Raw genomic sequence first — 24,045 nt, 5'->3', positions numbered from 1 at the left:
GTAGAGGGAACGAATGACATTGTTACGTAAGATGTTATCGGCGGTCCACTAATTAACCGGGTGAGCGGCTGAAATTTTCGGGGGCGATATCAACGGCGATTCGTTTTATTGGTGATCGCGGCTTTTGAGCAGTTTTTGGCATAGGCAAAAGTTATTGGAGACACGTCAGGTTGATATGCAGGTTTGAAAGTTTCATAAACCCTATACAAACCTGACAAATTAAACTAAACCTAAATATTTGTGGTTGGCACACACAAATAGAAATAAAATTGAGATTTAAAATAAAAACAGAAATAAAATTAAGAAGATGATATTTTTTTATGCGGCCAAACAAAAATTCTTTTGAACTAATCCCTTTTCTCCTTGCACACACATGACCGTTCAAAAATATAGATTGCTATTAGACAATATGGATAAATATGGATGAGCAATTTTCCACCGCAGCAAAAGTTATTGGCTGGTCGGGTAAGTTTCCGATCAATAATTTAACATACGTACCTTATTGCACACACAGACATTTTCTTTGGATCTCTCGTAGAGAAGGGACTGACTTATGTCTGGCATGTAAAAAGCTATAAAAAGCGGCGAACAAAACATAGTCGATGAAAAATAAAAGTTTAAGACACTGTTTTTTAATATAAAAACCGTATTTATTGAGGATCCGGCGATTTAATGTCAATTTATTCAAAACTGGAGTTTAGTTTCCACTTCTAGAATATGCGCACTTTGGATTCCAGGTATAAATACCAATACGGATTACGGTTATGGGTTAAAAGTAGATTTTTGCGTTCATTTTTATTTGTACTAAATAAACGGTGACCTAGATGAGCTTCTACTTTTATTTAAATTTTTTATTTTATTATTTTAATTTTTATTTTTATTTAGATGTAAAATAAAACTCTACTATGAAAAAAGTGTTTTTTGGAGTGTATATCAGATTATCTCAACGATTAAGACAAGAAACTGAGATAAAATCAGTCCAGTCTCTTATAGTCTAAGTAAAAAATGAATGTAAATGTTGAAAATGTATATTATTTCATATAAATTAAAGTTAGACATTAAAGCATTATATCTTTATTTACCATTTTTCTTAATTTCTTGAAAATATTATTTTTACTTAATTTATATTTTGTTCAATATATTATTTTAATTTTTGATCCAAACTTTTCAAAATGACAACTTACATTTACGTGTGTGTTTATGTAAAAATTTAAAAATTACTCCCGTAATGATTTAGAATATACAAATAACTGTCCAACTCATGATTTTCAAAGAAGATGGGAAAATTAGAATAAAGATAAGAATAAACATTAAAATATAAAATAAAATTTAATGATCATAAAAAAAATATACGTGGTTCTTGTCATACTTCCAAGTGATGTGAAAAATAGACAGTATTTTTAACATAATCATTGAAGATTTTTGAAAAAAGTAGTTTTATAGCTACATATTTTTAGAACAAATGAAAACTTCGACACAAAGTCGGACACTACTGCTCCAGAAAATAAACACAGTGCAATGAAGCAAGGGTATATTTGAAGCAGGAAATTTGTGGCTTGGTGGAATAACATTTGAACCGTTCGAATTTTTAGCCACCCGCGTTCAATTTAAGTTACAAAAATTCTTGGGCAAGCGCCTGAGGTTAATTTTCCAAGAGAGCAGTAAATTTTAAAAGTTTTGTGGGCCATTCACCATTTAAGCGTTTTAATTTGCGTTTTTATTGTCGCCGTTATGCTAACTAGAGAATGTAGTGTTACATAGAAAAACATTAAGATGGTGATATATATAACTAGAGATGTTAATAAAATAAAACAACAGTTTTAACGGGAAGGGCTTAAGTTCAGTTGAGAAAATAATGAAAGTATCCAATTTGTCAACTTTGATAATAATTAGTAGATTCTGCCTTTCAAGCCTGACGATCCACTATGTGAGAAAGTGAAAAGTTTGGATAACTCTTCTGACTGAAAGAATTTATAGAAATAGAAATAGAAATTTCCTTTATAATTTTTTTTATATTTAAAAAAAATGCAAGAAACTTTCACAAATCAATTTTGTTAAAGCTATAAATTTAAATTTTAATCAAATTTAAATCATCAAATTATTCCGCGTGAAACTTAACGAAACTTTAAATTTATTTCGTCCAAGATAACAAAGTCACTATTTCCCATACACAAGTTGAATAATTTATAAAACGTCTCTATCTATCGATTATTTATATTTGAGAGTTCCGGCGTTTCTTTTTAACTGACTAGTGCGCGCCGCACAGTATTATGGAGTTCTCAAAGGGTGAAAATCAATCGTAATTTTGTCAATGCGATCTCTTTTGCAAGTGATCTATTCAAAATTACCTCGACAGGAGTAAAAGTGAATTAAATATTAAATAACAGACTGCCTTAAATGGCAATACATCTGCTCTAAATTTTATAAAAAGCTATAATTTCACAATTTTTTTACGGAACCTTTTTTAAATTGAAGAATTAAACATATCTGTATTTACTGATTCAACAATTTTAGCGACATATCCATAAATATTAAAAAATCACAAAAGCGTTCCATGTTACAGTTATGAAAATATAATGGACAGAAAACTCTTGAACGAATTCTGGGCTGAGCGAGATCCAGAAAAAAAATATCCCCCGATCAAGTATTTTTAAATCTACAAAAGTGTATGCCATGCCACTGGTCGGAGGTCGGTTACTTTCGATTCGATTATGAACCGTAGGCAATAGTGAACTTGAGATTAGCGGTGCTTTGGTGCTGTCGTTGCCGCTGTATCAGCTGGAATGGCGGCCGATTGACTTCGCATCGACGAAGTGCTGATTTGGGCGAATTCTTCTAACCGTAGCGGTTAGATGACTCTTACTTTCTATACACCGGCTGAGGTTACCGTCGCGATGTGCGTTTGGGACAAGAGGAAGTCGTTCAGGTTGTTAGCGGACCATCTTCTATCGCATCGTACTTAATTAAATTAATTTTCGGTATTCAGCATCCTAAAGTAGTCGCTATAAGTTAATTAGAGCGTCTGAAACTCTGTCGGATGGGCTGTTAATCGATTTAGCACGCTGATAATAGGCAATTCCAAACCGCAGACCAAATCAAATGGTTGTGTTTAACCATTCTTAAGAATTATTTTGAGTTTCGTTGTGTTTTGCGTTTTAGGTTTCTGTCTTATAAAAATTATCCCCTCTGCACCTTTTACTCCGAATCGCAAAAGGGTGCGAAAGCGAATGAATTCTTGTTTATAGGAAAGTGCTTGGCTATTATAAACTAAATTATATATTTAAGTATCAGCTTTTCAATTTATGTTCTACCTATTGAATTACAAATGCATTAGCACCATGTACTTTCTTAATATAAAGTAAATTCTTACTTAAAGTAGTATATATCAGTCTACTGATAGATACCACAAACTGAACCACAGAATACAAAGTTTACTGTAGCTTTGTCTCATGTACATTTGAATACAATCATTCAAATGAAAATTAATGACTCCACAGAGGACTTAATCTTAACCAAGACATATTATGCGTGATCAGCTTTTAAATGTGATTAAACCAAACAACTGTCAATTTTTCTGAGTGCTCTGTTTTTGGTGGCTAACTAGGTTTTTATCTACTTGCGGCTGCTTTGTGGGTTTCAATTTTGCTATTGAATATATGTGTGCCTTATACATAATGATTGAGCATGTGGTTGATGGGTTTGAGGAAGGCCTGTCGACTTCGGTAAAGATGTGCGACCTCAGCAAGGAATTGGACTGCGTGGATACTAATATACTTCTTTCTAAATTTAAATATTACGGAATTCGTGAAATCGTTTAAAATCTTTTTTGACCCGAAGAAAGCAATATGTTGTCTGGAATGATCGGAAATCCACTCTGTTGGACATTACTAATGGAGTGCCTCAGGGTACCATCCTTGGTTCACTTTTGTTTATAGTATACATAAATGACGTAGTAGTATAGTATACTCTATGCGGATGACACATCATTTATTGAATCGGATAAAGATCTAACTAATTTAAATAAAAAGGCTGTCACTACACTCTCCATGATTAAGCAGTGGATCTCTGCAAATAAAATTAAATTAAATTCCGATAAAACAAAGACTCTAATTTTCAATACCAATAGAAGAAGTAAAAAATCTGAACCGGTCAAACTCCTTCCTGTTTACCTAGATGCGTTTTTAACCTGGTCGCCTCATATAGACTACCTGATATTCAAAAAATTGAAAATACTTACGTTACCATGTATGTTTATTCTCCAAACTATAGTTGAAATCCACTCAAATTTGTCTGTTTTTCCGACTCATCACAGTCACATGACGCGAACAGCTGACAATATCATAACATTAAGGTCGAGGTTGTGTACTACATAAAAAAATTTTTGCAAACATTCCTTTTCGGTCCAAAAATATTGATGTTAAACGACTTTCCATTAAAAAATTCAAACAACTATCAAATAGGTTTTTTTGAAGAGCATTGTTTCTATTCTATAAACGAATTTGTTACTCATCAGGCACAGTAGATCTAAGTTATTTTAAAAATTAATTATCCTTAGAGTGTACAAAGTTTTACTTTCTGGTTACACTGGTTAAACTGTTTGTATGTAATATATTTATCTTGTTTGTACTCTTCCTGACTTCAAAAATACGTTTTTGTATTTAGAAGTGGTCAATAAACGATTATTTATTTATTTGTTTGTTTGTTTTGGTATTTGACGGTGACTGTGAATATGCCACTACATTCAAGCTGAACATAACGTCATTGGTGTGAGGTCGGTAACTTGGAAAACAGTGTTTATGTCAGCGGAATATTCCCTGATGTAAAAAGAGTGTTGAAGGGTGGTGAGCGAGATGCGCAATGTTCGAATGTTAATATACTGTGTCAACCTGCGAAATGTTTTTAAAAGTAAACTTATTTCATAGCGTTAGGATCTGAACACATAGTAAGAGACAAAAATTAAGCTGCAAGAACATTTTCCGTGGTAAGTATTGTTGAATGTATTAGTGCAGAACGCAGTTATTGTCATATAGATGGCATTACATGTATTGTTTTTGAAATAACTTCCTTTTTGGCCTACGTGACTAGAGAACAAGCACGCGGTGGAATGGTGGACCAAGTGTTGGATGAATTTTGTTAGTTTTCTTATAAATTCCAATATTTAATATATCCTTCTTAAAATAAAACGCTTCCGTGTGTGTTATTAAACCCTCATAATTCAAGAAGTATAACTATCAGACACCTCTTAAATTTTATCAGCATTTAATATTTTATTCCGAATTAAGGGCTCTCCATGGAATGGTAGGTATTTAAGGACAGAACATTAGGGACGGACTCTCAAAGTTTGTTTGTTTATGTAAGATGTAAAACAGTATGCCCAGCCTGTTCAGCCAAATTATCGCATACATACTGTTTTTTAATTGCATATGGATTTGGGACCTCCAGAAGTTGCGTTTTTTTGTAACTGAATTCAAAATAAATATCATTTTCTAATAAATACTCCCGGATTTCAGTTTTTCAAGTTAATAGTGCCTTGCGTAACAAACGGCTGTGGTAAATTGCGTTATCCATGACATTTATTGGGAATATTTTTGAAGAGATTGTTTTGAAACCATTATTCAGAGTCCGAAACTTGTATGCCCATGTGTACTATCGTGATGCGTTTTCCTTTATTTGAAAGTGCTTTCGTCTAACAATTTTGAGTGAAATCAACCCATCATTTGGATACATTATCGCGTGTATCCAGCTATGTATCCATCTATATCTTTTAATTTCTTGAATTAAGGTTATACGTCGTTAAAATGTCATCGCTAAAATTTCAATCAATATATCTTCTATCTTATACAGTACAATGCGGTTGTTATTATATGCAATGCACCAAATTATAATTGTGGTTTTTGTATTAAATCCCACATGTAATGAAAAGTATTAACTAATTAAGGCTGTTAGCATGATTCCTTTCGTATTACCATTTACCGGGAAGTACATATTTTCACATCAGTTTTTATCTTTTTCTCTCTTCATTTTAAAGAATCCTCGTTTTTCTTTATCCGAGTCAATCATCGACCAAGACGTAGGTAGAGGTACCTACAACAGCAATTAGAAAATTACTAATAGTTAAAAAGCAAATTACACAAATTGTCGTTTCCTGTTCTTCGCGACATCCTTGATTAATGGGAGTATAATAGATTTAGACCTTTTACAGTTAGTCATCGGTTCATAAAGAGAAAAATTCCGGATAATTAAGCGGGTCTGATAAGGTCAGGGATATCTCAAAATCCCATTTGCTTTATTGATACGGAACGCACCTATAAATGAAAAATTAGATCATAGATATAGGTAACCTACGTATGTATATACACGATTCGACGAAATGCTTAACAGGATGTGGGCATGGATATCGAATAGTTGATTGGAATAACCCGCTTGTCCCCAATCAAATTTTGGTGAACAATGCGGAGTAACTGTTTTATGCCTATAAACGTTAATGAAAAAGTCTGGAATATTTTAGCTGCCAGATAAGTCTCCGATAGACCTATACATTTTATTTTACTTATTTTATCGGTTCTGTACACTATAAACTTTGTGAGTGCGATTGAAATATGAATATAGTAATAATATGACTATTTTTGTGTTCATTAGAGCTAAAACTAAAAAATTTATACAGGGTGTTTCAAAACAAATATGGAAAACTTAAGGGGGTGATTCCTTGTTCAAAATAAATGGAATTTTGTTATAAGCCAACCACTAGCGAGAAATCTTGCTACAAATATGGCAGAGAAATAATGTTTATATTTTTTAATTTAAAACGAAAATAGAAAATAGAAAACGAACGAAGAATAAAAGGTTACGGAAGTATTACTATTATATATTATATATTTATTTATTTATTTATTTACCCCTGTTATTCTTCTTAACTAAATTTAAGGAAAAACTTATGTATTGACATAAACAACGTATATATTTTTTTTCTATTATATTTATTTAGAAACTTTTTTGTCTCCTGTAATTGCTTCATAATACTTACCGTTTCTAAATAAAAAAATTTAAAGCAATCCAAAGATTTATTACATGAAAAAATACATTTTCGTTTTTAAGATAAAAAATGAAAACATTTTTTCTCCATATTTGTAGCGCTTATTGTTGATTTTTGACCCAACGTTTATATAACACCCCCTTAAGTTTTTCGTATTTTTTTTTAACTACCTTGTACATGATAGTTTTAACAAAACTGATCTCCCTATATACACAGTTAAACAAAACCTAATTTAGTTAGTGATTAGATATTAATTAGAGATATTAAGCGTCCCATCACAAAATACATTTCACCACAACCTTCTAAAGAATGCGAGTCCAAACCCAAACCCAAAAGTTAGTAATGTTAAAACCAAACCAAAAATCTATCAACATCTTCGATCCCTCAAATATGAAATTTCGTTTGAGATACCAATGGCTTACAGTATTCTATGCATATGCGGCAAAGAATACACTGGAGAAAGGGAACGAAAAATATCAACTAGGCCAAAAAGAACATGAAAGACCCTCAAGACTATGACAAACTCATCAGCAGTTGCAAAACACAATTATGAAACCGGACATCAAATCATATTTGATAAAACTAAAATTCTTGCATATAATCAATTCTTCTATCAAAGAAAAATCCGAGAATCCAAAGAAATCTATAAGCAACCAAAAAATTGTAATCGCATCTCAGGGGGAATCAGAAGATTTGTAAATAATAAACTAAAACCTGGTGGTAAGCACCCTCAATAATAGGCCATACATAATTTTTGAAGGTCCCGCCTATAGTGTTTGCAGTCTTTACAGCTTCGGTCAGTTATTAACTACTACGCTAGTGATTCTCGTTTCATTGCATGGTATCCTATGGTAAGATAGAATGGCAAATAAACCAACAACAGTTCCCTGTTTGCTTATCCCAGGAGTGTTTTTACATTAAGTTATTGTTATATTACTAAGGAGATTGGAATTATTTAAGTTATTTTTCAACTTAACTAGCGTTTAAATTTACTATAGAATCAGATTTAAATTTAGTCCAACTTCTATTTAATAATGTTTATACTTAAAATGTAAAATTGCGACCGCTAAGATAACCCGTTTTTTTTATTTTTATTTTTTTAAGTTGAAATTTAAAACGAAATTCGTTAAACTAGTTTTCTTTTTTTGGGCTCTGGTTTGTGATTAAATACGCCATTGGTTAGATACTCAAAGTACTAGAACTTTCTTTGTAGTCTGTGACAGACGATTTCTTCTTCTTAAATTTTTTCAATTCTTGAAAACATGCTAAGGACACTTGTTCATTAGCTATATCTGTCGAAGGCTGAATCCACCTACACAGACGGCAGCTTTCACGTCACGACCTACTTGATGCGTTTAAAGTAGACGAGTACTAGGACTGGATGCAGTGACAAAAACCAGGAAAGTTATGGATCATTTTAACAAGCTTCGTTTTTTACATTTCCATTCAAATTCTTACCAACTAAAATTAGATGCGTCATTAACATTAATTTTTATCAGTTAAAAAAACATATTTGCTTTATACACCTTTATTTATTGCAAGAAAGTGTCACCCAATCAGGTTATATTAATAATATGCTTGGCTACTACTTATGAAATTTGAAAAAAAAAACTTTTGGTTTTTGATAATCTAAACCGAAGCCGAAGTTACCATCTGTGGTGATTCTGTGGTGGAGCATTGCACGCGGCGGTCTAACCTCCGTTCGCTCCTAGCAGAATCCGCTGAATTCGTTCTAAAAACCTTTGGTATCGGTCTTCAATTTGTGTGACTCTGTTTCGGCAGTGTTTGGTGTTTGTTTTAAGTGTAAAAGCTCCGCCGGCCCCGTTGTTTTAACCGTTCACGCCGGTATGGAGGCTGGATGGTCCGGGTGGAAGCGGGGGGGTATCGGTTTTTTTGGTATCGGTCAAAATTGTTTTTTGCTAGTTGAGCAAATATTGGTTATATGTCTTCTTTGTACGTGTTGGTCCATGACCAAAAGCGAAGATCCTCGACGGAAGTCGGCAATGGGCGAATGATCCTAGCAGTCGAGCCCAAAATTTTTTTGTGAAACGCATAAGTGAACTTGAACTTTGAACCATCTGTGGTTGGGCGAATGATCCTGGTAGTCTTGCCCAACAGTTATCTGTGAAACGCATCATTGAATTGAATTGAACCATCTGTGGTTTTCAATGATAACGTCAGTCTTTGAATGTGAAAGAACAGCGATTTTAGTATTCTATGGCACGATAATAAAATTTATAGAATATCCCAAAAAGTTAATTCAAGGCAAATTTTTTTGAAAAATGTAAATCCACTATGGCGACTCAAGAAAAACTACAAAAATCACTGGAATCTCTAAAAAACCTGCTGAATTCTAATCAACAGACGGACAACGCGAAGTGCATCTACAATTATTTACATATCTTGTATTGGATTCCAACTCTATTCTTTTAGGAAAAAAGAAAAAATTCATCATTGTTTGGTCATAACGGAAGCTATTTCGAATCCAACAATCAGAATATCAGCTAACTTCTCTGTACTACTTGGTGTGACAATTGAAACATTTTTAACTCTTTGCGATGATTCAGATTCTGATGTACGAATGAGAAGTGATGAATGTCTAAACAAAATTATAAGGGTATGGTTGTGTATAATTAGTAACGGCATGCTACGAACAGATTTTGTTTCTCTTTAGTCGGTCACTGAAGGGCACATAGGGAAAGTTCAAATTGAGCTGCATAAGGAGATTAAAAAGAATGGATCAGCTAGGTCCCTACGTTTAGCTTTAATGAGGTTTTCTCAGTTGGCTCACCACATTAGACCACACAAAGGAAAACCCTATATTGTTAACTTGTTTCCCAGTATTATAAAAATTACTGAGAGAAGTGAAGAGTCCATTCACGAGACTTTAGCTAGCTGTTTGCCAAAAATTATGAAAGTGCTGGGTTGCTTTGCCCCAGAAAATGAAACTAAGGTATTTCAATCAATTGTAAAATATTATTAAAAGTTGTAAGTCATTAGATCTAATTTTTCTCAATATTTCTCTTAATTCTGTTGGTACATTTAGATGAATTTGGTTTTAGATTTTGTTAAAGTCATTTTTAAAAAACATCTCTAACCCATCTGCAGTGATTAGACGAACATCTGCAAGTTCCATTTTGATTATTTGCCTGAATTCTAAGAGGCCTTATACATTTGTGACCTATTGTACTGACAATGTCCTTGGTAGGTTTTATTTATAGTTGGTGAGCTATTTAAAGAAAAAGATATAACAAAGGAACTATATTTTTTTGTAGATTTGGTAATTCCTGTTGAAGACAAGCAAAATATACCAACAATAATGGGAGTACTTGGATGTTTAAAAGTCTTATTGCCTTATTTAAAGGATACACCAATAAATTATTTTGGATCATCTAGGGAAGAAATTCAAATATTCCCTCTAATCAAATTGTTGCAGGTGATTTGTGTGAATTTCACTACATTTTTTATAGTAACTTTAAATTTGTTTTCTTTTATAGATATATGAACTATGTATGTATTATTTAAAAAGTGAAAATCATAATGTTATCAATGCAGCTTTTGAAACTCTAAACATCTTGCTTCAAACGGCCAGTGTTGAACTTAAGGCTACATTATTAAATCCTAGAGGAATTGATAAAGCGAGAATATATAAAAATCATTATGTAAGCCATCTCAAATCTCCTAGTAAGTATTTTAACTATAAATTTGAAATCCATTTTCTTAATCACAAATTTAAAGGTCAACTGAGTGTTGTAACGAACTCAACTTCTGTGGATGATAATTTATTCTCGGACTGTGAACTGACTGAAACTATTGAATCAGACATGATTGAAAAATGGATAGGAGAGTCAAAACTGTCAGTAATTAATGTACCACTTACAATCACAACAAACAAATCGGTATCTGTAGATACTTTAACTGGGTGTTCAGATTCAAATTTTCAGGCTATTGATCTCTCTGGCGAAAAAATGCCTGAAATTTTTGAAATCAAACGTAAAAGCAGTAGTGTTGGAGATCAGTTGGACGTTTTGAGTGATCGATCATCGGAAAACAGTTATTCTGTAGCATGTGATTTAGACGAAGTAGAATATCAGGTAATTTCATAAATTTCTGTTTTGTATTTGTTCTGCTTCTGCTCCTCCTTTAATTTTTTGACAAAGATTATGAAAACTATGATTAGCAACTGCAGTTTTGTTTTTTCTTTGAGGAATTGGATGTTGGAGATTATATGGAAATGTCAGTTCCTCTCTTATATTGCACCAGATTTATAACAAAGTCCTTCCTTCTGTCTGGGGTGCCAAAAAGATATGTCAGCGACAAATTGGTCAGAGTTTCTGTGAAAGCTTCGGCTCTGTCCTGTCTGTCGTCTGTGTTCCGCATTTATCCAGCGGGATTTTTTCAATTCTTGGATAAAAATTGCAATAGCGTCAGCAAGGGGTACCGAGTCAGCCCTCAAAGGATATCGGAAATTGTCTTATTTGCAGACCATCCAGACCTACAGCTCAGGGGAGCGTTAAGAAGTTTAATTGCAAATTTAATTGTTGCAATATTGCATGAAAGCGGAAAGGAGTTTGACGTATGGATAAGTGTAAATGGGCATCAGGACTGTTTTTCTGAAATTGATAACTTCATAGATATATTATTAAAGGTAATATCGAAATCTCGACATTTTTGAAAGCGTTCATTGTGCTACGGTTTTCACAAATTTCCATCACAATTTGGCAATACTGCCCGCATTAAATATTAAAAGACTGCGAAATTAAATTAAAAGCTACCGACCTTCATTTTTAAAACGAATTTCAGGGTCTCCAAGATGAAAATGCGAATTGTTTACGTCAAATTTTGTTAAATTTATGTCCAGTTCTGAATGGAATTTTGGTGTCGTCAAAAAATCAGCACGTCTTACCAATTTTAGCGAGGTTGCCATTTTTGGCATATAATCCTTACTGGCTGGTAAAGGTAATGTCGAACACAAAAGAAGGTTGCCACCAAGGTTCATGGATCTTTTGTAGGTGGCATTGGCTGAATTGGTAGCGAAGTTGTGCTACACGACCATATATCACGTGACGGGAAACAATAAATTTCAGAATAAAACGTTTAATGTTTTACTGCTATTGCTGCAGGACTATGACCAGAGGATAAGGACCGCATCAGCCAACGCCGTCGCTGAGTATAATGAAGAATCGGGTGTTTTCGATTGATGCCTTGCCAATTTCATTTCAGAATCGTAAAAAAATTTTATTACGACGACTTTTGTCCGAAAGATTCGGTAGTAGTTGCTAAGGCCATAGAATACTGCAAATTATATCTCACTAGTTTAAGTACCAGGAAACTGGATACTCATAATTTAAATATAAGGCATTTTATGGAAAATATGCCCACCCCGTATTCATATATTGCTCATGAGGGCTGTGATAGGCTAGAGTTCACTTTATCGAAAATAGTATCGAATTTGTACATTAGTGTGCTGAAGTCGTCTTCGAAGCATTTCATTGTAAGTGAGGATAACGGATTGCTAAATTTTATTTATACCGGCTGTCTTTACTTTCGTTCAGTTTGGTTGTGTCGAAGCTTTGTCTATGCTGTCGACTCGTTACCCGTGTACAGTGTATAGAAGAGCGTGGACCAATCTCAAGGCATCTAAATCGAGCAATTCGGTTGGGGTAGTGTCAAGTGAAGTGCCAGATTTGTTGAGTCTGTGCATAAACTTTTTGACGGGCTCCGCCCATGTGTATGACATCAGGTTTCAGATCCATGTGATCAGTTTAGCTGCCAATTTGTTTGCAGGTAACTGCCACTAACATTTATTCAACCTAGGTATAACATTTTCATATACAGTGAGAGACCTATCCAAAAAAAAAAAAAAAAAATGAAAATCAAATCGTAATCAAAGATTTTACAACGAGGTACACCCTTAAGCAGATCATAGACGATATTTCAAATAACCTGTATTGAAACATTATGAAAATGGTATAGTTTGGTTCTAAGTATTCCTGAATAAGAATTCGTTGCCAATTTATTTATTTTTTTAATTCCTAATAGTACTTCTCTCTTCCCTCTCTTTTGTTAAATAGCCCCAGCATGACTTTAGGTTAACGCTATGAGCAAAACAAGGTTTTATTACATTTTTCCGAGAGCTATCCAACAAAAAAAAAAATCAAAATCAATCTATAAACAAAGTTATACTAGGGTGTACGGTTCTTAAGTGGGACACACTGTATATATAGGCAAAGTTGACATATACAGATACAAAACTTCTTTATCTTAATTTAATAATTAATAGATTTTTTTCAATGTTTATTATTCCAATGTTCACAATGTTATTACAGATTTGAATAATTCAGCCTATTTTTTTTTTGGCATTTGGAGTGTTGCCGAAATGCAATTACATTAATCGACGTTTAAAATTAATTTTGCCTTGTTTTGGAGAATAATTGCTGTACTACCTAGGGTTATTGTTTTAGGTTATTCCGTTTGTAAAATAGAACCTCCCACTGATATGAAGCCATATTTGTGGCACATGTTTTCCGACAAATCGTTCAGATCCCTTTGTGAACAATATCTGACGTTCATCATGAAACTATTGAACATATTCCACCACGTAATCAACGATATCACTCCAGTTTCCATTCCAAATAAAACCAGTCTTCCTCATTTACCCGCCCCTAGTACAATTTCCCCAATCAAACGAAGAAAAAGCGATTTGGAGAAGAAACAAACGCAAGCAAAAGCAAGCGAAAAAGACGAGAAAAAAACGTGCGAAATAGGAAGTTTCGTTCAGAGTCAACATTATATGAAAATTTTTGAAAATCTTAGAAATTCCTTTGCAAATTATAAGGTAGTGGGAGCAAATGTTTGCCGTAGCTAGATTTTAAGAAACTTAAAATCGTAGATATCGTTAGAACCTGAGGCTTCGGAAAAATTTGTAGATTTACTGAAAAACACGCTGAACGCTTTGTCAGTGATAATGGAGGTCGCAACTCTAAATGAATTCGGTAGAATGGCCGAAGAAATTTTAACCTATATGAAATCAACATTCACCATGGACCCTAATTCGACTATGCAATGTGTTCAGCAATTACTGAAATGTTTATTTGATACGAATTTAACCGCAAATTTGTCTAGCGTTCTTCAGGAAATTAAGAGTCGTGATGTATGAACCTTTCATCAACAGCAGGGACTTTTAGCTTTAGAATAACTGTTTTTCTAAGTGTATAGAATGCCAAAACCCTACGGTACATTTAAAATAAAGTTCATATAAAAATGTGCATCCTTCAAAAATATGCAGGGTGTTAATAATTTTGACACAACTAAGCTTTGTAGTTTATTTATTGCGCCTGATGTTAAAATAATTTAGATTATCGTACATTCAAAGAAAAGTTGCTGAAGTAACTAACACATTTTGGAAAAGGCAGTGGCGTGCCATTTTTCATTTGACATGTTGAAATCTTTTGAGGCGACCTTCAATGCATTTTTTAATTGATTCATTTTAACTACTAGATGTGACTGCTAAAAGTCCCTAATATTTTTTTATTTTCTTTTGAAAAATGTGAGTCGTAGGAAGCTCCCAAGAATTGCGGATTGTTCTACAATTTATTTCAAAATCCCTATGATGATATTGCATCTAGTATAGAAATGCTACGAAACAATAGTAAAATCGATTACGATGGCGACTATACAATTATGGGTTATTTGCATCGCCCTGGGTTAAAAAGTATCGTCTCCATATCAAAGGCATCGGATAAAACACTCGCCGACTACATTAGAATATTCGAACCCATGGTGATAAAGTCATTGAAGGTAGGTAACAGAATATGGTCGTTATCTGTGCTAATTTTTACTTAATTATTAATTTATAAAACTTGGTGTTCAAATTTTCAATTTTAGAGGAATTCTCTAAGAGTCAACTCGTAACAGACATTAAATTGCTTCACTTTAAAGCACTTATTAAATTTTAAGTCAAAAAGTTTTACTCTATGTGTCACTTTATTACTTGAGCTTGGGATTGATCAGATGTTTTCAGTAGATCTTAGTCACGGATGTTTCTGTCAAGTCACACTCAAATATTAATTTTGCAATATGGGACTGGGTTCATTAATAAGCTGCAAGTGTCCCATTTTCTATTTTTAGCAATATACCGTCACAAGCGATGTTAGGCTTCAGTCGCGTGTTCTGCAACTCTTAAACCAACTGGTACAACTTAGAGTCAATTACTGCTTACTAGACTCTGAACAAGTGTTTAAAGACTTTGTACTGAAGCAATTTGAATATATCGAAGAGGGTCAAATTTCGTAAGTAAAGTCTGTTCATAGATATAAGAAAGTGACTAACTGATACGAATTAAGGAAAGACCAGGGCAAGCTGTAAGAATGAAATATGGCCGAACAGATCCGTACTTGCTTAGAATTTAATTATTTGGGGTTTTGTTAGGAAGGATACTAAACAATATTTATTTATTTATGTATGTATTTATCTTTAAATCTAAAATTAAATTACAAATTATTTTCATTACCTACTTAAATTACTTAAAATTATTCACATAACATATGAGTATCACTATCGCTATCATCGCCTGTACTGATTATTTGTTCTATATTATTTGCAATATGGATATACGATGGTTCTGCTTTTTCTATATATTTAACAGAATTTGCCCAACTTTGTGAAGGGATGTTAAAAACTTCGGTTTCTATAAGTTTGAGGACATTGGAGTTAACATGGGGAAAAACATTGTTACGACGAATGGCAGATTTCAGATGGTGCCAAACATGTTCAGTGGGATTAAATATACAGTGGTAAGGTGGAAGCCTTACAACTGTATGCCCTAGATTTTTTTCATAATTATCACAGATGTATTCCTTTTGTAGGTTCAAGCTTTGTAGAACATCAATTAATTGCTTTTTGGTATAATCTTCGTGAAAATAAATGTCGTTATTATACATGTTATACATATTATACATTGTTGCTTTTGTGTCACATGAGGAAGGGGTTTTAGTTAACTGCATACTGTGATAACTTGCATTGTCCTTTACAACGACGCTATTGAGAGGAATGTTTGGAACTAGTTTGTTTTTAAACCAACTTTCAAATAAATCAGCGGTGGTGTCTTGATGGTAATCCAGAGAAGAATCTTTAATATTTTTCGCAGACAGAGAAAGTCCATTTGGAATCCAACCATCTTTAGAGCCAGCATGCAAAATAGTTATTCTTTTACCTCTTTTTGATGGCACGTTTGTTTTCCACTTATCAGTTGAGTCAACCCCACCCTTTTCCGGTGTATCAAAAGTGTCGAACCAGATTTCATCCAAGTAAATAATTGGCCTTTGTTGTTCTCTGTAAATCCTAATTTTTTCTACATATTCCAGTCGACATTTCCGAATTCTAAAAGATTCCATTAAAACTTGCCTTTTGTAATTTTTTTTAAATCTTTAAACCCATGTGTTGAATACACTCTCATAAGGTAGTTTTGTTTTTCAAGCCTCCTAATTAAGATATCTAATGTAGACACGCTTTGTTCCTCGTATAATTGGTAAATTTTACGCCGTATTATATCTTGATCACTCACTTTCATCTACACTCGCGAAAATGTCAGCATCGCTTCTTTTTTTCCTCAACTCACATTTGATAAAGACACGGTGTTGTCGAAACAATTGTCATGTCATAATATATAATTTCGTGAAAATCTGAACTTTTAGTTTTTATTTATTTTGATAAATGGATTTTCATCAAGTAAAAGCCACCTCAGTTCAACCTTTTTTTCCTCGCTGAAATGGGATTATTCACAATTTTCGATACAGTTGATGTTGGAATTTTCGTCAATGTGGCCGTTTCTTCTAAAGATGCTTGCTTGCTGGCACCACGTTCAATGAGAGTCAAATAAACATTGTTTATAACATCCTTTGACTCAATAGAATAGTGTTTTCTACATTTGGGCGGAGCATCTCCTGACATACACTAGACTCGCACATATTTTGCATAATTCGCACACGATTCAACACACGCTGTATTACACACACGAAATAAGAATGATTACTAATAAACTTAAACTAAGTAGTATACCAAACCAAAGAAACACAGGTAGGTATAAAATTATTTTCTATTACGGACCACAATTTTACCTGAATTTAAATTCCGAAACATTAGGTAATAATCTTGTATTATATGTTGACCACCCTTGGATAATCCCATTCAAAAGCAATTGGTCACTTTCTTATATCTATGAACAGACCATACCATTTGGTACTCACAGTTTCTCTGTAAACATTTCCTTTAGATTTTCAGAGGAGCTTATTCCGAAAATCTTCCAATTTTTCGTCAGCCTATCGTACAGTAAGCAGCATTCAAAAAATATCATTAGCATACCCAAAATAATTCAGCTTTGCGACGGTCTCATGGCAAGCGGTCAAGATCCGCTGACCCATTGCATTCCCGCGTTGGAACCGATAATAGAGGACATTTTCCTTATAAGGAACAAAGCTAACACCACAGACATGAATGAACTGGAAACGACTAGGGAGGTGATGCTTTCGATGCTTCTAAGGCTGTTTGAGTATAAGGAGGTTGTTAAGTTGATCACTTTGATCTTGGAAGATAGCAAATATTGCATCGACGATCCGACAAAATGGTTCAGGTGGTCTGGTCAGGCGGTACAGGTATTTCTTCAGTGCCTCAAGGTGGACAAAATGAAACTAGACGACGCAGACGCGTTCCATACCCTTTGGAATTTCGTTTTGGCTCTGCATCCCAAAGTTTTTGAATCGGTCGGTGATATTGTAGTGATGATTTTTCAATCCCCACCTCAAACAGTGAGTACCACAAGAGTTTGTAGTTTAATTCATTAGCAGCCATTTTGTTGAATATATTAGCGTTCATAAATGGTTATTTAACAAATTTCAAGATCACTTATCAATATGGCACTATTCAAGTATTACTTTATAAATATTATGAACATTGTTTTACTGTTGGGGTCTCTTAAAAAAATTGTTCCCTCCTATATTGCAGTGCCATTGTGATTAAGACTAATCTTGTAAACACACTCAAATAGTATGTTTATCATTAAAAAACACCCAAAAGGCCAAAAGGTTGACAGCTGCCAGCCCAATTGGATGATTCCACGACATCACTAATATAACTTATTAAAATATTGTATTGGTTAGAAATAAGTTGTAGGATAAAATTGGAAAATTTAATTGTAAATTAAAAAAAACATACATGTTTTTTAAATTTAAATAAATAACCTTTTTTATTTCAAAAGTGTGGTAAAAGCAACATCTTTTTAGGATGACTCAGTTGCATTAGACAGATGGTTGTCGAAAATCATAATTTTATTATTTATACTGACCTCGTTGAAGGAAGATGATTTATTATGGAATATCGATGAGGTCAAGGCGGAATTCAATCCGGGCAGTATTTTTCAAAAGGTCCCCACTACCGCAGATCCGCTCAACGTTCACAACAACGCCGATGTTTTTAACGGTATTTCCCCGGAAGAATTAGTGTCCAGACTGTATTTTAGGGTCGCGTCGGTGGTTTCTGGTGAAATTTTAAAAAGAATGACCGACGGAAAAGTTAGTGACTTTTTGGTTTCTCAGTTGACCGTGTTCTTGTTGTGTTGTTCCTACACCTTTCAGTCAGGTAAGCTTAAGTCATTCAAAGAATCAAACTGTCAAAATTTTGGTCAGTTTTGTTGATTGGTGTTGGTTGTTGTGTCCATCTTATCAATTATTCCAGGTAGCCACTGTAAAATAAGTCGAATCGCTTCTACGTTAGTAGGACGAACGGACTGCGATAATACTCTTAATATTAATGAAGTAAACGAGAGGTTTTTGAAAATTGGGGGTGCCTACCCGACCTTAACGTTATACTGGGGTTACGTTTTAAGTTTTCTAAATTTTAAGGATATTTTGTATTGGGAGCATATTTTGAGCGGATTTAAGGATGGAAACTGTCGCATGGAAAAGTCAATTAACAAGGCGATCGTCCAGCAAGGCGGTACCATATTACTGTGCGATTATCTGGTATAGTTTATATTCGGAATAATATCTGTAACTTCTCATAGTTTTATTATTTTTAGACGGAAAATTCGAAAGATATTGCGGAAATAAATTGGACGTTAACTAATCATTGCTACGAATTGGTACTATTCGTGGAGGAGCTCCCGGTTTATGAATTTATCTGTTTTGTTCATCGGTCGCCGGAACACAGTAAAACTTTCATCGAAGGTGTGATGAAGCATTGTCTGACTGTTGACAACGTGAGCGCAATTTAAAAAGACTTAGGCATTGATCTATCACGTACGTTATGCATTTTAGCCCGTTTTTAAAACCAGAATTCTCAAATCTATAGAAACGTGTCACTGTTCCCAATTGGGCGCGGTTGTTAAATTGCTAGTGCCTGAAATGTTATATCACAACCAAGTCGCTGTCTCCGGAATGGCGTCCAGCCTGGCAAGTCGAAAAGTCGAGCTACTACTAACGTTCACCCTTGAAGAAGTGCACAGTCAGTTGACAAGGGAGGAAATATTTGACATCAAACGGGCAATGCGCGCACCCAGAAGGTAAGGGTATCGTCACTCTGGGCTGGAATATATTTTTTCAATGGATTCTAAATTTTTAGACACGAAACCCTGAAATGTCTTTTAAATAAATTGCTGATTCAGTTTTACGAACTGAGCCCTTTGGAATTCGACGCCAGCAATTTGAACGCAAGTTACGTTAGAACTTTGAACATAAACAAGGATTGGTATCTCTCGGAAATAAAAAAGAATTATAGCAATTCGACGCCCAAGCAAAACGTGGCCGCCGTTATCGATGGGCTGGAATTTGAAGAGATTGTAAATTTTTTATCGGATGCTGAATTCGGAAAAATTTTTATCGGTGAATGCATAAAATTTGGAATGAGCAAATTAATTAGTCACGATTCAAAGGAGGAACCGCTTATTTTAAAGGCTGCAGTTCAAGAGCTCTTCAGCCACATCTCTGATTTATTATCTAATGTCTTTTTGCCTCACGATGTAAGTACGGGAAATCTCTTGGGTTCACATACAACGCAAGAAAGTCCCTATTGGTTTTTCTTTTAAAGTACTTGACATAATTTATTTAAAATATAACATAATGAGACTTTAAAGTAGTATCTTTAAAACACGTTTAGCTTGTTTAGTTTATTAATGTTGTATATTTTTGCCGAACACCTGGTATCAATAAGATCACTGAAAGAACTCACCGAAATTAGTTATAGTTTTGCTGCTGCTATTAATATATCTAAAAATACATAATACAGGGAAAGAAAAAATTACTGTCAATAAACTGTTATTAATTTTTTTCTTTCCAGATTTTTCAATTAGATGATCCGGGGACTAACTGCAATATCAACGACTATACAAGCACCATGATTCAGGTTTTATATAGAGATTTAACTTTTCCGTCTTCGGTAGAAAATATTTCCGTCTCTCTGCTTTCATTGTTAGAATCTGCCATGCCAGAGGACATCGCTAGGCTAAAAATTTCCCAAAGTTGTTTCAGCAATATATTTAAATTTGCGGTAATGTCGTTGGAGTTTATAGATTTTAGTATGCGCGTCGACAAGACTTTCAAAAATATCAAATTTTTAGATCTTTTGTTGCACTGTTCCAGTGTAATCTTTTCACATACCCAGCAACTTTTAGCATTCGTGGCCAACGAAAGTATTACCTGGTTGTGTTCAGCTGTTAACAGCTTACATAAAATAGTGACATTCTTATTAAAAGGTGCCGAATCTATTCCATTAGCTGAAATGTATGGTACCTCCAAAATTAACCCGTCAAACCCCCCCCTCCATGCCTGTCACCGACTGTACGTACTGATTACTTGGATTCAGTCATTGAAATCTTCCGTTCTTCCCGTGGGAATACCTAATTTTTTATTCGTTAATATCAAAAGTGTAATTATTTCCGTGGCTAGACTACCCGTATTTAACTCATACATCTTGGTTCCGGAAAAAGTGTGGAAATCTGGTTGGGATCCGATATTTTCCGGAGAGCATGGCACCCAAGTTCCGCCATTGCATTTGGAATTTTTACAAGAGGTCGAGATTTTTCAAGAGTATATGTTCCGGTGAGTAAATTATATACAGCAGCAAGGTAAAAGCCATTCAAAACATTGTTCGTCTTCTATCCGCTTCTCCACAGTCATCATAACACTCAGTGACAAGCATTCAAGCTATAATGTACAGGTAAAATAAGTCGAGATTGGAATTTCTGACTTGTCGTCGCTATTTGATCAAACCGCAACAATGCGAAAGAGGAGTGTCCTTTCTAGTCTTTGTTTATGTTCAGACCATGCAGAAGCAATAATTTCATAACCAACTTCCACAAGCCCAGCTGTTTTGACACGTAAACCTGTGGTTTCAGGATCAGCTTGCTAGGCTGGGCAACCAGACAACAATTTGAAGAAACATGGATGTGCTTTCTCAGTGTCTTGTGTTGCCCTATTGATAATCGCGAGTCTGATGAATTTGCAAACTCTATTTACGTGTCCAGTCAAGCCGTGAGAGCGATAACGGTATTATTGCTGCAAACTTTGAGGATTCCGGTTTTGGGCAATGAGTCAATGTCAATGCTGTTACATGCCTCAAGGAATAAAGTGATAAGAGAGAGTCAACAAAGGTAGTAGACATGACAATGACCTATCTACAAGAGACCAGACATAGCATTATATTACTTTACCGCTGATAAAAATGATAAATAAAAACCACTTTCTTGGCGATATGGATTTTTCAATGGGAACGCTTAATATTAAGAGTGGAAATCTTATTTGGTATTTTTGGGTCTCTTTTGGTTATGATGTCATTGGTAATAGGAATAAAATAAACAATAAAAAAACATCCAGATGATATTCATTTTTAGTATTAAAAAGTTGAAGCTTGTACAGCGCACTATCGAAAATGAATTCCTAAAAGCATTTGGTCAGACCAACAGGTTGGTAAACGTATTTGAGGAAAGAAATTTTGAAAAATGCAGCGATCATTATTCTTATGGGCAGTTGTCAGTTAAATATTTTTTGGCGGCAGTTAATCCGGAAATGTCGGCATCTGCCATGTCCACCAAACGAGCTCAACTCCTGGAAGAGTGCGGTTTAGATGTAAACTCATGTTTGCAATTTTTGTTAGAATATTATAATCAGCTTTTGTCTCCTGAGGTGATTTGTCAGTGTGTGTTAAATGAGGATATGGGAATTTGAAATTTTAGTCGGCAATGTGTGATCTGCGGATGCTGCACGAAACTGTGAGGTCAATCGTGTTTATTTCCGACCTATTTACCGATGTAACGCAATTTAAGTGGATGCAGGACACATTTCTGACCCTAGTCAAAACGCATTCCGTGGAAGACGAGCTATTGCACCAATACCTTATTCTGGGGATATGCAAATCTGTTGGTGTTTTAAATCCTGTAATTATTTTCGCGAGATTAACTTGCGACACTTTTCTTGATATATGCGTGCGTTACAGGATTTGGAAATTTATGAACAGACTAAAAGGCTACTGGTTCAATTTATGAAAAGTAACTTTTTGCCGTCGCGAATATCGTGTCTCTACGGGATGTTGTACATTTTGGAAGGGTGCCTGGCGAACAATGTCAAACTGGACGGGCTTTCTGAAGAAATGCAGCTGATTTTACCGTGCGCGGTGGAATACATCCAGAACCATTTAAACACCAGTAACTGCGTGTTAAAGAAATCGCTCGAACACACTTTGCTCGTTTGGTCAGTGGCTTTTTTTATTATCGAAAATGTCGAAGAGAGTCACGTGGAATCTAATTTTTTTGATAGCACTTTACAGAAAGTTTTCGAGGCATTGAAGAGTAATGAAGAGAGGAATATTGGAACACACCTTATAAAGGTAATTTTTAATATTTTCGGGCCTTATGGTGGTCAGTAGTGTTTTCTTTAATTCTTTAATCAAACCTGTTCTACATATTCTTTTCCTGCATCATTCACAGTATGAGTACTTGATGTGTACTTTCCAGGGTCTTGAAAGATTAATGCTTACAAGACAAAAGCTCATTTTGGACAAAATTGGTAAACAAATTTATAAATTAGCTTTAGAAACAATGAAAGTAGACGATCCTTCCACTTCTATCCTCGGGATACAACTTATGGTGACTTACATGTACACAGGCGAGTGAAGAAGAAACTCTAGTTTTTGAAATGATGTCCAAAGATATTTTTGCAGATTGCTCAGAACAGTTGGAAAAACAGCCTTGCGCAGAGACTAGTCCGGAACAACTGGTTCAAACGATAGAAAAAATATCGGCCTTATTCGAAACTATTAAAAAAGGGTACCAACTGGAGGTGCAAGTGTTATGCGCGATGTTGCCATCCATCTTGAAAGACTTTTTCTCTCCGTCTGATATTCTTACCAAAGTTATAGGAGAGTTTTTATCGCCACAACAACCGCACCCGAAGCTAATGAGTGGAGTTGTGTTCAAAGTAATGAAATTTATTATTCAACCTTTATTGTCTGGATCCTTAGAAATAAAGTATTTTTCTTACAGGTGTTTGAATCTGCTATAGAACAAAATCAGTTATCCTTGCTCCAAGATTGGGTAGTGTTCAGTCTTTCGAATTTTACGCAATCTTCGTCTATAAATATGGCAACGTGGTGTCTGACTTGTTTCTTTATCAGCGCGAGTACCAACAAGTGGCTCAGGGCTCTTTTTCCCCACGTACAAACGCGGATTGGTCGATATGAACATGAGGATAGAGCAATGTTGTGCATAGCTGGATCAGACTTTTACCGAAACTTGACCAACGATAAGCAAAAGGTGAGGTTCGTCGAAAATTTCCAGAGCGTGAAAGATCCTGCGGACATGATGTTCAGAGATTTGCTAAACTCGTTATAAATCTTGACCGTCGAGTGATATAGTTATAAGTTCAGATCTATATTTGTATGTAAGTTCAATAAAGTTATTGTTTGTTTTTGCGAATTTCCATTTCCGCGTATCGCTTATATGTTAGAAATCAGACTTTCAATTGAAT

General features: G+C 34.5%; 1 protein-coding gene across 2 annotated transcripts; it reads left to right on the top strand.

The window, feature by feature from the left end:
• The first annotated feature begins 9,229 nt into the window (after positions 1-9,229).
• On the top strand, positions 9,230-23,979 carry LOC132703047 (huntingtin). 2 transcript variants are annotated; one of them, XM_060672085.1, is made up of 30 exons: positions 9,230-9,411; positions 9,467-9,650; positions 9,708-9,986; positions 10,096-10,237; positions 10,309-10,469; positions 10,531-10,717; positions 10,772-11,127; positions 11,241-11,681; positions 11,837-11,992; positions 12,046-12,203; positions 12,257-12,527; positions 12,589-12,820; positions 13,498-13,871; positions 13,926-14,186; positions 14,594-14,833; positions 15,164-15,324; positions 17,307-17,838; positions 18,313-18,667; positions 18,764-19,050; positions 19,107-19,286; positions 19,345-19,589; positions 19,649-20,045; positions 20,363-21,123; positions 21,420-21,674; positions 21,915-22,206; positions 22,257-22,457; positions 22,517-22,906; positions 23,034-23,184; positions 23,240-23,496; positions 23,562-23,979. In XM_060672085.1, the coding sequence occupies exons 1-30, from the start codon at positions 9,329-9,331 to the stop codon at positions 23,907-23,909; spliced, it is 8,337 nt and encodes a 2,778-aa protein (XP_060528068.1). In that variant the 5' UTR covers positions 9,230-9,328; the 3' UTR covers positions 23,910-23,979. The 2 variants fall into 2 exon arrangements, 1 of the variants encoding a protein (XP_060528068.1); XR_009619012.1 differs by lacking the exons at positions 22,257-22,457; positions 22,517-22,906; positions 23,034-23,184; positions 23,240-23,496; positions 23,562-23,979 and having other exon boundaries at positions 21,420-21,860; positions 21,915-22,049.
• The last annotated feature ends 66 nt before the right edge of the window (positions 23,980-24,045 follow it).

This window comes from Cylas formicarius, unplaced genomic scaffold (genome assembly GCF_029955315.1).
Source record: "Cylas formicarius isolate icCylForm1 unplaced genomic scaffold, icCylForm1.1 PGA_scaffold_6__28_contigs__length_40554024, whole genome shotgun sequence".
NCBI lineage: Eukaryota > Metazoa > Arthropoda > Insecta > Coleoptera > Brentidae > Cylas > Cylas formicarius.
This window is presented reverse-complemented; position numbering and strand designations above follow the sequence as displayed.